This window comes from Anguilla anguilla, chromosome 18, assembly GCF_013347855.1.
Source record: "Anguilla anguilla isolate fAngAng1 chromosome 18, fAngAng1.pri, whole genome shotgun sequence".
NCBI classification, from domain to species: Eukaryota; Metazoa; Chordata; class Actinopteri; order Anguilliformes; family Anguillidae; genus Anguilla; species Anguilla anguilla.
In genome coordinates this window covers 9,924,294-9,937,931 of record NC_049218.1, presented here as the reverse complement: position 1 = coordinate 9,937,931, position 13,638 = coordinate 9,924,294, and the positions used below count along the sequence as shown (strand labels likewise).

Sequence of the window (13,638 nt, the reverse complement as noted above, 5' to 3'; positions counted from 1 at the left end):
TCGATGCTAATTTCTGTGATGTCTATGATGGTGAGAATAACTGGTCTTCAGTTACTGCCCCCCGGAGTTCCTATCTTAGCTTAAGGCCTTCTTCCTCACTGAGTACTGCATGATGCCTTATTTTGTTCTCTATTATTAACCTTCCTGTAAGACTCTGTTTGCACACACACATACACAGGCATATATGCATGCACACTCATACACACACACTCACGCGCACGCGCACGCGCACATATACACACACACACACACACACACGTATCATCCAGCAGGGTGATATAAAAAAAAAACGAATCACGATTAATCAGGCAGCAATTACTCAGCAAATATGCAAAATATGGTCAAATAACTAAGAGCTGATGATTAATCGCTCAATACTGATGACTTTTTACTCAGAAATGACTACTCAATAAACACTGATGAACAGGCATGGCTCCGATGATTTATTGCTCAATGATGAACACTAAGTGCTGCCAGTTACTAAGCAGTGCCAAGCAGTCACTACGTGCTAATACCACGTAAGTCTTTTTGCAGTTGTTCATTCAGAAAAAAAGAAGGAATCCTCAAAAAGGCCTGCCCTTGGACAGTAATACTAATAAAATGTCTGTTATTAAAAAGGGCGGGGCACGAGTAATGAACCAATCAGAGTAAAGGGTGACTCACCCTCCCTCGCTCTCCGCCCCCTCCTCCGAGCTGTGCCCCTCTGCCCTGGCGGTCCCTTCGGCCCTCTTCCTGCGGGGGGTCCTGTGCGCCCCCTCGGCGCCCCGCCCCCGCAGCTCGGTCCGCACCTGCTCCTGGAGGCGCGGGAGGGCGTCCTTCAGCGCCCGCACCTCGTCCTTCAGCTCCGACACGCACTGGATCAGGGCCCCGAGCCGGTCCGCCACCTCCGCCTGCCGGGCCTGCAGAGCCAGGGCCGCCCCCGCGCCGCCGCCGCCCGCGTCCCGCCACTCGTCGCCGGAGCTCAGCCACAGCCGGCCCCTCCGGCTCCGGTACCACGCCACCACCAGGCTGACGCCGGCCGCCCCAGCCAGCACGCTCAGAACCAGCACCCTGCTGTCCATCTGGGCCATCCTCCCAGGCTGCAGAGAGAGGGAAACCATTTGAGCCAACATGGCCGATATCTCTGTCTGTGACAACTTATTATTACACTACTAAATTTAACCATTGTCACTCCCATTTATTCAATTGGACTGGATTATTGTAGCACTGTTTTACAAACTGGGAGCCTTGGTCTAGTGTACAGCAGCTTTGTGTCTGTAGTGTGTCTATTTGCACCCAGAATCCCAAAGTCACTCACTATAATAATACCTGATTCTGAAGTGACATGGTCCAAAAAAGAGTGAGTGAGCATCAGGGGTTGAAACTGTACCCTCAATGCTAATCAGGTGCCATAGCAACAGTGCCACATCTCACTCACGCAATTTCCCTCTCAACCACCACAGTAACAGCGCACTGCAGCCAGGTGTCAAATAGAGCACTTTTCATTCATAAAACAGTTACACTCCTCCTGAAACCAATCCAGGCCTACAAGTGCAGCCGTCCACCCACGCAGACACATACATGCCAGAGCTGTCTGTCTGGAACAGTGCAGCCTTCCAAAGATTCACGTCTCTGTAGTAGTAGCAACAAATAGGAATAATAGCAGTCACACCCGTCAACAGTGATTTAGCTATTATGGAATAAAGCCCATTAACCCTGAAGTTCCTGGTTAAATTTCCCAGCTAAAAGACGGTTGCCGCAATGTGACATTTACTGAGGGTACTCAACCTAAAATACATCAGTGAATATATCCAGCAAATAGATCACGTCTGAAATAAACAAATCTAAATGAACAGAAGTGGAAAAAATGAGCTTAGCACAAAATGTATGGTAGCCTCTGCTCTCAATAAATATACTGTCAATCATTTAATGTGTTTTTGTGCACTGAGTATCACTGGTGATCTGACCTGAGTTTATTGCGGTTTATTGCCCCCCCCCCCCCCCCCCCCCCCAATAGTGAATTAGTTTACCGAAGCTATCAAGCTAACTGGCTGGCTGACTGGGTAGGTATATTACCTTGGCTGACCTGTGGCAACATAGACATACGTATGTCTATGTGTGACAAGCTAGCGTGGCATCCAACAAAAGCTCGTTAATAGGGAGGAAAATTAAAACAAAGTTACCAAACATTCCCAGAAATAACGAATAACAGCTGTCACAAATCTAGCTCGCTCGTAACGAGTCAGTAACCTTGATACCAAGTTAGCAACCTTCTTACCAAGTTAGCTAGCTTGTAAACTAAATTAGCTAGGTAGCTAGCCAGCAAGAAATACCATCCGCTATATTTCCTTCTGCTGCCCGAACAACACGATTCAGTGCTCTCGTCAATGAAGAATAAGAGAAAACTACAGAACACAAAATATAATTGAAGATAGAATCGTATTGCGGTGAGGGGTCGCGTTGTACCTGTACTCTCGCAGAAAACCTTTACACTGACAGCTCAGAGTGCAGCACTAAAAACATTCCGTGTCTCCTAAACAACGTTCCCCTTGTAGCCGCAGAAATGTTCCGCCTAGGCTTCAGTTTTGTTACGTCACAGCTTTCGTGTGCCTCTGTTTTGGTGCGGTTCATTCATAAAATACTGAGAGTCTTCTCAAATCATGAATCAAAAACATTATGTATCCTTAAAGTAGTGGTGATTGCTAAATAAAAGAGAAAAGGTACAAGTATAAATCAAAGTAAATGCATTTTACATCTATCAAGTAATCTCGGATTACATGGGGTCCCCAAACCTGAAAATCACATGGTCAGGATTGCCTGTTTGCCACTCAGACAAAGAGCAGGACAACCTCCAGAGTAGTTTAAATACAGGAATGCGGGCTAGGCACTGCTGTTCTCCCTGAAGGCATCTGCACCAAACAGAGTCATTGTGCAAAAGACAAGTTTGTTTTATTCAAATGCAAAATGAGTTTTTTTTTCTGTTTGTTTCTTCCCTTTCTGATCACAGTGCAGACTGCTCCACCTCCTTTTTGAAAAAGGTCTATAGGAATCATACATAATATATCTCTTCATGCTGATGCATTCATAATGTTTACATTAATTTATTCTAACCTGAAGATTTACTGTTCTCACACTGAATACCACAGGGAAGCCAAAGTTTTTAAATGACACAGGCCTGGGGCATTGGCATCAGAATGATGGTAGCCAATCAGAGCAGAGCATAAGGCAGATGTGTTCTATCTTGAAAGTGTCATAATAACACTGCATTCACCAACCATTACTGTATCATCACGTTCTGTCTCAGAGCATCACAATGACACTGCAATCACTACTGAACCAGCAGGAAACAATCACAACATAAAATAATGAGATTTTGCATTTCAGATGCTGGCTGATAATTTACTGATCTGTACAGGTTTAAATATTTATTTAATTTTGCTACTTTTTAAAAATTCAATCTCCTTTTTAAATTGAAACAAGATTTATATTTTTGGCATTCAATTATAATGCTGGACCCATTCTATATAGAACAGAACAATAACAGTAACCACTGGTTCCCATGGCCTGTAAGAAGTTTAGATCCCATAGTTACCCATAACAGTACCATAACAGTACGCCATTACACGTTTGCTGCGTGGAGGCAGTGCAGGGGACTGCAGAATGTAAATAACAAAAACCAGACAAGGTGTAGTGAGTCAGTGCAGCAGTACATGTATCCTTTGTACTTACAGTATGAGAAAAAACCAGGAGTAAATAGAAAGGCGGATAGGACTTCCCTGTTCCGTTAGTGAAGTAATTTTAGCCCTCAATGTAACAGCAAATCAGAACGCACTGCAGGAAAGGGCATAATATCTATGTGGAAAATAGCGCTGGGGCAAGTTACATAATCTGGAACTTCCAGGAATCATCACGACTTCCTTGTTCCATGGCGTTAGTCTTCACACACACGCTGCTTTTTGCAGTGCGAGGGGCTCATCAAAAAATCAGATTGCCACCATCTCACGTGTACCAAAAAGCAACACAGACAGAAAAAGGAATATAAAATTGTTTTATACGGTGAAAATAGGAAAAGTGTAGAAGGTTCAAACGTACCCGAGTAGTAGTAGTTTCCTGCTGATGGCTTTTTATCCCCAGTCTCACTGTGGGCCTTGTGCTCTTGCGCTGTTTCATAAATATGTGCATAATCTGATCAGCCTTGAACTATGGAGCCCGCTCAGACAAGGCTGCTGGCTTCGCTTTTCACAGTTCACAAAGGGAAAGGGCATACTAAACCTCTGTTGTGATTATTAATATAATTGCAGCTATTCATATTGCTTAATATAGTGAATGGTTCTGTTTTCTATTATATATATATATGTTTATTATATTATATAGAAATAATATATTATATTTTGGCACTGCACTTGCATAAAGAGGCTGACATTTCAAATAACAATCAGGGAGAAAGAGTAACATATTTCACAATAGGCCCACATGCCTGAACAAATAAAACAATAATGCTTGCAGCTAGCATAATCAAAATAAGCCTGAGATCAGCAAAAAAAAAAGGTGCAAGTGAAGTGGAATTGTCTTAAAGTGTCACATTTCAAGGGCTGATCTGAGGTCACTCTGAATTGGATAGCCTTCAGAGGGACAGGGGGACTGGTGATTAATTGGTTGTTATTGAATACAATCTGTTCAAACATAGTGGGTGGAACAGACCATTAGGTTAATTGTTGCACCGCCTGCAAGCCGAGATCAGGGTGAAGGGATTCCACCATTGGACCCATGCTGTCAAATGGCAGCTGTCGCTGCCCTTCAAAGAACTGTTTTCATGGTCACCATGACAAAGCTCGTTCCTAATCGGAGATGCATCATTTCCGCATTGCATTCTGGTTTCTATCCCTCAAAAACTCATTTTGTGAAATAGTTACATTTCGCTCGTCAGTTTTGCAACATCATCATCGGTAGGAAGCATGTAGGATGTTGTGTGTGTTGCGTTGAAATCTGGTAAAGTCCCAAGGCAAGAAAGCAAAGGAAAGGCCCTGAGCTTTGTCAGTAATCTCGTGTCCAGTTGTCCCCTGCCTGTCACAAAAATACCTCAGTTTCACAGGACCGCCTGTCTACCACTTGCAGTAAAATTTCCCAGCATTAAACCGATGAGGAAGTTCTCAGAGCTAGAATTCTGAGACCCACAGACACGGGCGTGACATGCAACAGTCACTGGATGATGATATTTAGATCCTGAATAACTGACCTAACAATAAAGTTTCAAGAATGTTGGAGGAGATTCTGGTTAGATTGGGATGGTAGGTTGAGAATGTCCCTCAAGCTGTCTGAAAATGTATTTATTTTTTCAAGCAAAGACAGGAAAACATTCAAGGTATGTTACATACTGGTAGCATCCTCAGATTGTTATCATTTAGTAAAAAAAAAATTTAAAAACCAGAAGGTAAGTGTAATTAACTTTTCATGAATGTATTCCTAATGCAAGTTTTGAATAGCCAGATTTGTTTAACATTGAACCTTCCTTATAAATTAACATGAGTAACCCACAATTAAAATGATGCTTTTTAAAACCAGAATAGCAAAATCAAATAAAATTCCTATAGTTCCTTATGACTAAATAACATTCACAGGACATCCAGACGTCTGAACGTTACTTATTTGGGAAACTGACTTATTTACTTATTTTTATTTGGGAACATTTACCAGACTTTCTAGAAATGCCCTCTAAAAAATTCTAACATCCTTTTGTTCATATGTTTGATGTCGGGCTTTGTGGAACGCTGAACATTAAAAGAGGAGCGTGAAAAGAGCAGAAAGGAGAGAAAGAGCATTGCCCGATAACCGAATCGCGCGTTTCGGTTAAATGGAGTTCCAGGAACAGAGGGCAGAACGGCCCTTGGCTGCAGCCAATGGGGTGCCCGGGGCAGGTGAGCAGACTCAGGCACGGCTACGTGCCGTTTCTTGGATCCCCGGTTTCTCAGAATAGGCTGCATTGTCTCCAGCCCACAGCCTGCATTCTCCGGAGAGAATAGGGGTGCGTGCGTCTCAGAGAGGCGGTGTCAGGAATGCCCCGCCTGCGGCCCACGCCAGGCTCCACGGTGCGGGGGAGGAGTGGGGGGGGGGGGGGTGATAACAGACACGCACCCAGCCATGACCTCCCCTCTGATCGGGTCAAAGCCCGAAGATAAGGCCAGCCCCAGCGCAAATATATCATCAAACAGTCACAGCTGTGGGAAGCCTCCAGCCGTGAAACATCACTCTGATTCGCCTCACACGCTGAAATTGAGCTGTAACAGTTGTCAGACCTTTTTTTTTTATTATTTTAAATAAAATAAGACTGGGCGTGTTACAGATTACTCAAGGCTGTTTTTTTATCTGATGGGAACATGCATTTTGAGTGGGTGGTTTTGAGTTGGTATTTTCGTTCAGTTACGTAAGGTTTTTTCCCCCACGTACTGTACACAAGGAGGTTGAACTTTGAATTGAATTAATTGTGATAACGTTCAGCAGGAAAACCCCAATCGGAAATAAAACTCTGGTTATAAAAGAATGAGGGAGCTCCAGCCTAAAATAACTATATATTTTATGATTGCCCAATATGACCCAATGAAGTGAATGGACAGTGCATAAAGGGTTTAATGTTTACCTTGGAGTTAATTCCTTACTTTACCTAGGCTCACACACTTGCCGAAGCTTCAGATGGGAAGGTCTTGTTGAATTTTTGTAGATTTTAATTAATATTGAGATAATGATATAATAATTCAGTGCAGAAGTAAAGGAGTTGTTGTTTTTATGGTCTCTTGTTATGCTCTGCTATTTGATGTTCTTGTGGGGATTTTGACCAAGGAGAACTGCTCTCGAAGAATGAACACACCTCCAAAAAATTAAACGATTAAATTTAATAATAAACAACACTGCCCAGGGAAATACCTTAAAGTGTGGTCTAATATTAGCCAGAAAAAAGGGATAAAGTGTGGTCAACTGATTGTACTGTAATTTTTTTTATATAAAAAGAAAAAAAATGAACCAAAGAAGGAAGACTGGAAAGAGAGAGAGAGAGAGAGAGAGAGAGAGAGAGAAGGGAGCTTGTATTGAATTAAAGTTGGAAATCTGGCACAATACTGCTCCTCAATACTGTGTGGCTGTCTGTGGTATTGCACCTGGAAAGTTCCCACGAGGGTTTTCTTCCCCAGTCTGTTTCCCGTTACTGTCCTCTTACTTGGTGCACGGGCACCTGCTCTTGATCCATCACGTTACTGAAGCTGTATAAATTCCGAGTAGACCTTCATCATTGTGGCTACTATCATGTAAATCATCTATAAAATTCCTGCTTCTCGGCCCCCCTGCTTCTCTTGTTACGTCCCCCCCCCCCTCCCCCCGGGTCAGAGGCCTCCCGCCGAGACAGCGAGATTGCATCGAGCATCCTGCTCGTTTATCATTGCATGCTTTCACAGTCTCCGTATTCGGTGGAATTTAACGAATGCCCGTTTAACCCCCTGTGGTGCAGTCTGGGAAAACTAGCGCATGTGAAATTAGCAAGGCAACACAACCAGTTCATTCACACACACAGCAAAACACATAAATTTACATGAATGAATAAACCTTTAGCATTCTTGGGTGCTGGAATGAAACAAATCCCCCCTCCCACTGGTTTTTCATTGAACACGGTAGGGCAAGTTGTGGCTTTGGTGACTGACCGTATCTTGGATTAGGCTTGGGTGCTTCAATTGCAGTGATGGGACACTAGGGGCACTGTGGAGGTTCAGATGAGTTCATGAAAAATGACACCACAGTGTTCAGTTTGTGTATCTGTTTACATACAAATCAAATGCAGCAGGGGGGGAGGGTATTGTATTCAAAATGGTATTGTAAACCTGGCTCATGTTCCTGATCAAGTGAAACATAATCTCTTGTGACCACAGGCAATAAGGCAATAAGGGTTTGGAAAGCAATGTGTGTTACAATAGGCTATGATAAACTGAAAACTTCAATATGTGTTAATATAAGTGCCTTTCAGTTCTGAAATGATGTTGGGTGCTTCTGGGATCTTGTCTGAAAATATCCAAGGTCACTTGGTGGCATGTCTGCCGGACTCTTCTTCTCTTCATCTCTTCTTTGTCTTGTCTTTGCTCCTTACCTCAATCCAATTTTTCGGAAACATTGGCTGAACTCAAAGAACCCCTCGGCACACAGTCAAAGACAGGAGTTACAGGTTTAACTCCGCCCTTGCCGTGATGCTCATATCGCCCCATTGTCATTGTGGAACATTCCACAATTGCTTCAGAACATTCTGTCAGTAGATGATAACTTGCACAGTTCTAAAGTAACCTCGCATCAGTTGAGTTATAAATCGATCTGAATCTGAATGGCTCAACAATTACATGTATCTCAGAGGTAACACTCTGCTTGGAGCAATCTCATTCTCAATCTTTTAACTCACAGGGCTCTTCCAAGAAAATTGGATAAGTAATACGCACACTGTACGTAATTACTGGCCTACAGTGCTGTCTGACGATAATGCAGCCTGCGACAATTAATGGTTGCCGAGCTACGGATGTCTGTGTAAACACTACCTGCTATTTCACAACTACTACAGGTAATTGGATAGAAAAGTTTGGAACTACCCTGCAGTGCTTTTGTGGGTAATCACATGGAAGAAGAGCTTCTTGATCTTTTATATGCACACAAATACACAGTAAAGAGAGGCTGAAGAACATTACAGGAAACCACAGAGTGAATAGGGGAGCAGGCTGCGGGACAAACCTGCAGTCTATGCCAGTAGCTTTGTTTCCTTTAGTGAAAGAAAAAAAATAAATCTGAAGATTATATCACTATCAGCACCACATCTGGGTCATACTCCGAATGAACTTGAGCTGTGAAGAGATTTCAAGATGGATGTTATCAGATTGAACGGACTGCAGCAGTGGTTCATAAGTTCAGGCCTGGCACACCCCTGTGTGTGCTGGTTTTCATTCCAACCGGAATTGAAATGACAGAATTTTAACAAGTTGTTCATTTTTCTTGATTAAAAGCTTTTCATGTTTAGGGGGATTATTTGCTCTCCCAAGCCACATTATGTCATTAATAGCTATACATGCTCTGAAGAATAATAGCCAGTGTGTGTCTGTGTTCACATTGTTTGCAATATAATACCATAAGCACAATTACAAAAACACATTTTTTAATTCATCAAACTAAGGCTAATCAATAGGCTCCAAATTAGGTTGTGTTTAAATTCTTTCAGAATTTTTGAATGAACTGTATTGATACAATGTAGGTTTGGCTCATTATCATTTGCATTGTCTTTGAATTCTTCATTATCTACCAAATGGTTAGTTTTTATTGACCATGGAAATTGTTTTCAATATAGAACAATTTTGTACATGCAATATATATACACACACACACACACACACACACACATATATGTATATATATATACGTATATATATAGTTACTATATATTCTTCCCTTGTGAACCTCAGAATCTGTGAAAGCTATTCATGCGCACTCAATAGCAGTATATAGGATCAAATAAAACCTTTTCCCAACATTGCTGGGTATTATTTGTGTTTGTAACTGCAGGACAGGAAGAAGATTGGGTTATTGAATGATGCAGCATCCCTCGGCACCAAACTCACCTGAAAACTCACCTCTTTATACAGTATAGTTTGTATACTTATTTGCCTTAAGCTTGGTTGCTCTCTACAGTATCTTTGGGTTAATTAAAAGCACTTTTTAATCTAATATTGCTGCACTGAGCTTGGATTTGTGATCTTGTTCAGCCCTGCTTCATGACACTCTCCTGTTGCACTTGGCAACGTGGAGTTTCGGTGATGTCCTGGGCCAAGAATGACCTCCACCCTTTGGCAGGGGGCCCACATGTGAACACTGAAACCTTTTCTGTGCCCCTTGGTTGATATGGAAGAGTACGTGACACATGGCATTGGCCTAAAATACCACACAACAGATAAACATCAGCTCCACCACCCTGGCATAGATTTTACTGCCATGTGTTTTCTCCTTCTTTCATTCTCCCTCTTTTTCTCTCTATCTTTTTCTTTCTGCTTCTCACACACGCGTACGCGCACACGTACACACTCCATATCTCTCTCCACCTCTGCAGACATTCTGTCTCGGTCAAGGTGAGGACAGGGGGTCAGGGGAGTTCAGCTTACTCAGAGGGAGAAATAATGCATAATCTTACATTGGAATGGAATTGAAAGTTACATATGATGATATGCACATTTCCTAATATAGGTAGCTTTTGAATCATTACTGCAACCATTTTATTATCTCTTACAAAGCATTAATATGCAAATAACAGCAGTTACAGAACACTGTGCGTGTAAATGTGACTTTACAGTGCATTACAAAACGGCTGTCATAAAAGCTTCAGACCAATGGTTTCAATCCACATCATTTGAGGTAAATACTGCCTTTTAAAAACTCTTTATATATGGGAACTAATTTGCAAATTGCAGTTTAACTGCATTGTTATAATGACCAGGTTACACATTAAAAAGCCTGAAAGACACATGGGGAAAAGGGGAGAGCATAAGAGCAAGAAATTACTAAAGAGGGGAAAATTAGGAGAGAATAGCATAAGAAAAAGAAGGAAAGAAAGTGTTTGTGTGTGTGTGTGTGTCTGGGTGTGGGTGTGTGTGCGTGTGTGTGCACATGCGCATGTGTGTGTCAGTGTTTATGTGCGCGTGTGTGTGTCTGTGTGTCTGTGTGTTTTTGGGGGTGGGTTGCGTATGTGAGGGTTTTCCTGGTTTTAAACACTTTACTGCGTTCTAATCCTAATACTGCAGTCCAGTGAGATTCCTACTACACTTCCATGTTGTAATGTCATCGCTGCAATGCTGGGACAGCTTTAAGTGTCAGACAGAATGAGTCTTTACCTCCCCTAAAATAGTACTGGCATTGTTCACCGGCACTGTACCATTGTGTTATGACATCGTTTTGCCAGCAGGTGGCACCAGATTAAACAATATGGAATGGAATCACATCAAAAACTCACCTGTTAAAAAAATCAGGTGTGTAGACAGTTACTCTCTTGGAAACAATTCAACTTCTATATCCTCTCCTCTCATCTTTGCACATGCATGCAGTGCCGCTGCAATCACGTCATCGCCGTTAGGTATATATTCTCATCATGTCTGGAAAAGATGAGACGGTGGATTTACAGCTCCCAAAAAGCAAACGATGAGCGTTGCGGTAAATTTGCTGATCTGGCACACATATGGGTCAGGTCTTAGTATTCCGTATCTCTGAGTGGGTCTGAAGTGATGACTCATTCCTCCCTGTTACGTCTCTTCAGACCCACAGAGTAAACACGGCGCAGATACGCATTACTAAAGGAGACAACGGTAAAACCGTAAAAGAAGCGTTTTCATACAGTCTGCGCACCTTGTTAACACCCGCGGCCACACCTGCCGTCTCAGGTGAAGTCACGTCTGCAGACCCAAAACCACCGGACTGCCTCAATCCTATCAGAGAGAATGAAAACTTCTATTTAGACTCTGGATGTAAAGACAATATATTCAATACACTCTAATAAATTAACTCCTTGAAATAAGTTAATAAAATACCAAAGAACATTTTGCCAATGTATTGCACAGTGTAAAGATCGAGTCCTGTCCTGCCAGTGTCTGGATCTTCTAAGAGGCCATGCTCTCACCTTTAATGCACCTAATGTCTGATTAGCCCTCTGCTTCCCTCCAAGCTTTCCAGGTATAGCAATGAGCATCAATTTCAATGGGTGGTTATGAAATGGCAACTTCCAGTGATGTCCTCCCATTCTATTTTTTCGCCCATCTTTTTCCACCCATTTCTTGCATTCTCCCGCTTGGTTAATACTCATTATCACCCCTGCCCTCCTCTGTCGATATCCGTTCGCATCCACTTCTAACTTCTTTCCCTTTTTCGTCTCCTACTGCATGCATATATCATCTCTATAAACATCAACACCACGCTTGACTGTTTTTCACCTCTCTCCCTCTCCGACATGCTTCATCTCTATTTTCCATCACTGTCTCTCTTTCTTCCTCTCCCCCCGTTCTTCCTCTGTCAGTATAAATACCGCAGTGGGCTGTGAGGCCCAGAATAGCCGAGGGCAGGGATGGGCAGCAGGCACACGAGGGCCGCTGGCTGGGCGCTCCCCGGCGCTTAGGAACCATATCCCCACCAGCGGGATGGAGCCTGCTTCCTCATGCATGCCAGCGGTCAACGTCTGGCTTCCCCTCCCAGGGATATTTCTGTCTGTCTGTCTGTCGGTCTCTCTCTCTCTCACACATACACACACACACACACAGTCTGTATGCCTCTCTCCCTCTCTCTCACACACACACACACACACACACACACACACTGTCTATCTCTCTCTCTCACTCACACACTCACACACACACACACACACACAGTCTGTCTGTCTCTCTCCCTCTCTCTCTCTCTGACACACACACACACACACAGTCTGTCTGTCTCTCTCCCTCTCTCTCTCTCTCACACACACACACACACACAGTCTGTCTGCCTCTCTCCCTCTCTCACACACACACACACTGTCTATCTCTCTCTCTCACTCACACACTCACACACACACACACACACACAGTCTGTCTGTCTCTCTCCCTCTCTCTCTCTCTCTCACACACACACACACACAGTCTGTCTGCCTCTCTCCCTCTCTCTCACACACACACACTGTCTATCTCTCTCTCTCACTCACACACACACACACACACACACACACACACACAGTCTGTCTGTCTCTCTCCCTCTCTCTCTCTCTCTCACACACACACACACACAGTCTGTCTGCCTCTCTCCCTCTCTCACACACACACACACACTGTCTATCTCTCTCTCTCACTCACACACTCACACACACACACACACACACAGTCTGTCTGTCTGTCTCTCTCCCTCACTCTCTCTCTGACACACACACACAGTTTGTCTCTGTCTCTCTCTCTTTCTCTCTCTCACACACACACACACAGAGTCTGTCTCTGTCTCTCTCTCTCTCACACACACACACACCCCCCCCCCTCCTTTCTCTCTCTGTTTAGCCCCGCTGAGTGTGACAGAGGAGATAGAGAGAGAGTGGCTGGAGTTATACATTTTTATTCTATTTCATTGACATATTTTTATGTTTTAAATTTATTTTTTTAATTGTATAAATGTTGCAGTTGCTACTTCAAATGACTTCTTGTTTATCTTGTACATTTGGTGAATATTCATACATTAATTTTAACACAAATTAAGAACTTTTCAACCTTAACTCCAGCTGTACATGTTTAGATGATAGAAACTTTTTAGAGGCGATCCAGATTTAAGGGAAACCAACACAAAGCTCATTTTGGAGGAAATATGATAGAGTGAAATAACTTTGAGATGACGAGGAGGAAGGAAGCTGCCACAGTGGGTGATAACAAAACTAAAAACAAAACATTGGTACAATCATTGTGAAACCTTGAGTTTTATTTTCATTATCGTCACAATGATTTTAAACTATTATTCAAAAAAATTAGAAAGCGAGAGAGAGAGAGATAAATAAAGTTGTTGAAAGATGGCGTGATCATACTTCCCACGCCCCATTTCTTGACTGAGTAATGGGAAGTGGAATGCCGTCGATCATATCAGGGCTGATTATGTTTATTGCAT

General features: G+C 42.9%; 1 protein-coding gene and 1 long non-coding RNA gene across 3 annotated transcripts in view; both read right to left on the bottom strand.

Moving 5' to 3' along the window:
• The window catches only part of LOC118218216 (regulator of microtubule dynamics protein 2), a 33,190-nt gene extending 29,003 nt beyond the window's left edge, over positions 1-4,187 (bottom strand). The window contains exons 1-2 of one of the 2 annotated variants that reach the window (XM_035400735.1): positions 4,072-4,187; positions 664-1,079 (exon numbers count right to left, since the gene is read on the bottom strand). In XM_035400735.1, the coding sequence (XP_035256626.1) occupies positions 664-1,079; positions 4,072-4,161 (506 nt within the window). In that variant the 5' untranslated portion in view covers positions 4,162-4,187. Of the gene's footprint in view, positions 1-663; positions 1,080-2,445; positions 2,540-4,071 lie in introns of those variants that run through there. The other variant, XM_035400736.1, reaches the window with a different exon arrangement.
• A 6,453-nt stretch (positions 4,188-10,640) lies between these two features.
• Positions 10,641-12,164, bottom strand: LOC118217680. Its single transcript, XR_004763262.1, has 3 exons — positions 11,651-12,164; positions 11,380-11,459; positions 10,641-11,129 (listed from the first exon to the last, which is right to left on the bottom strand). It is a non-coding gene; the product is annotated as an uncharacterized LOC118217680 (long non-coding RNA).
• Positions 12,165-13,638: the final 1,474 nt, after the last annotated feature.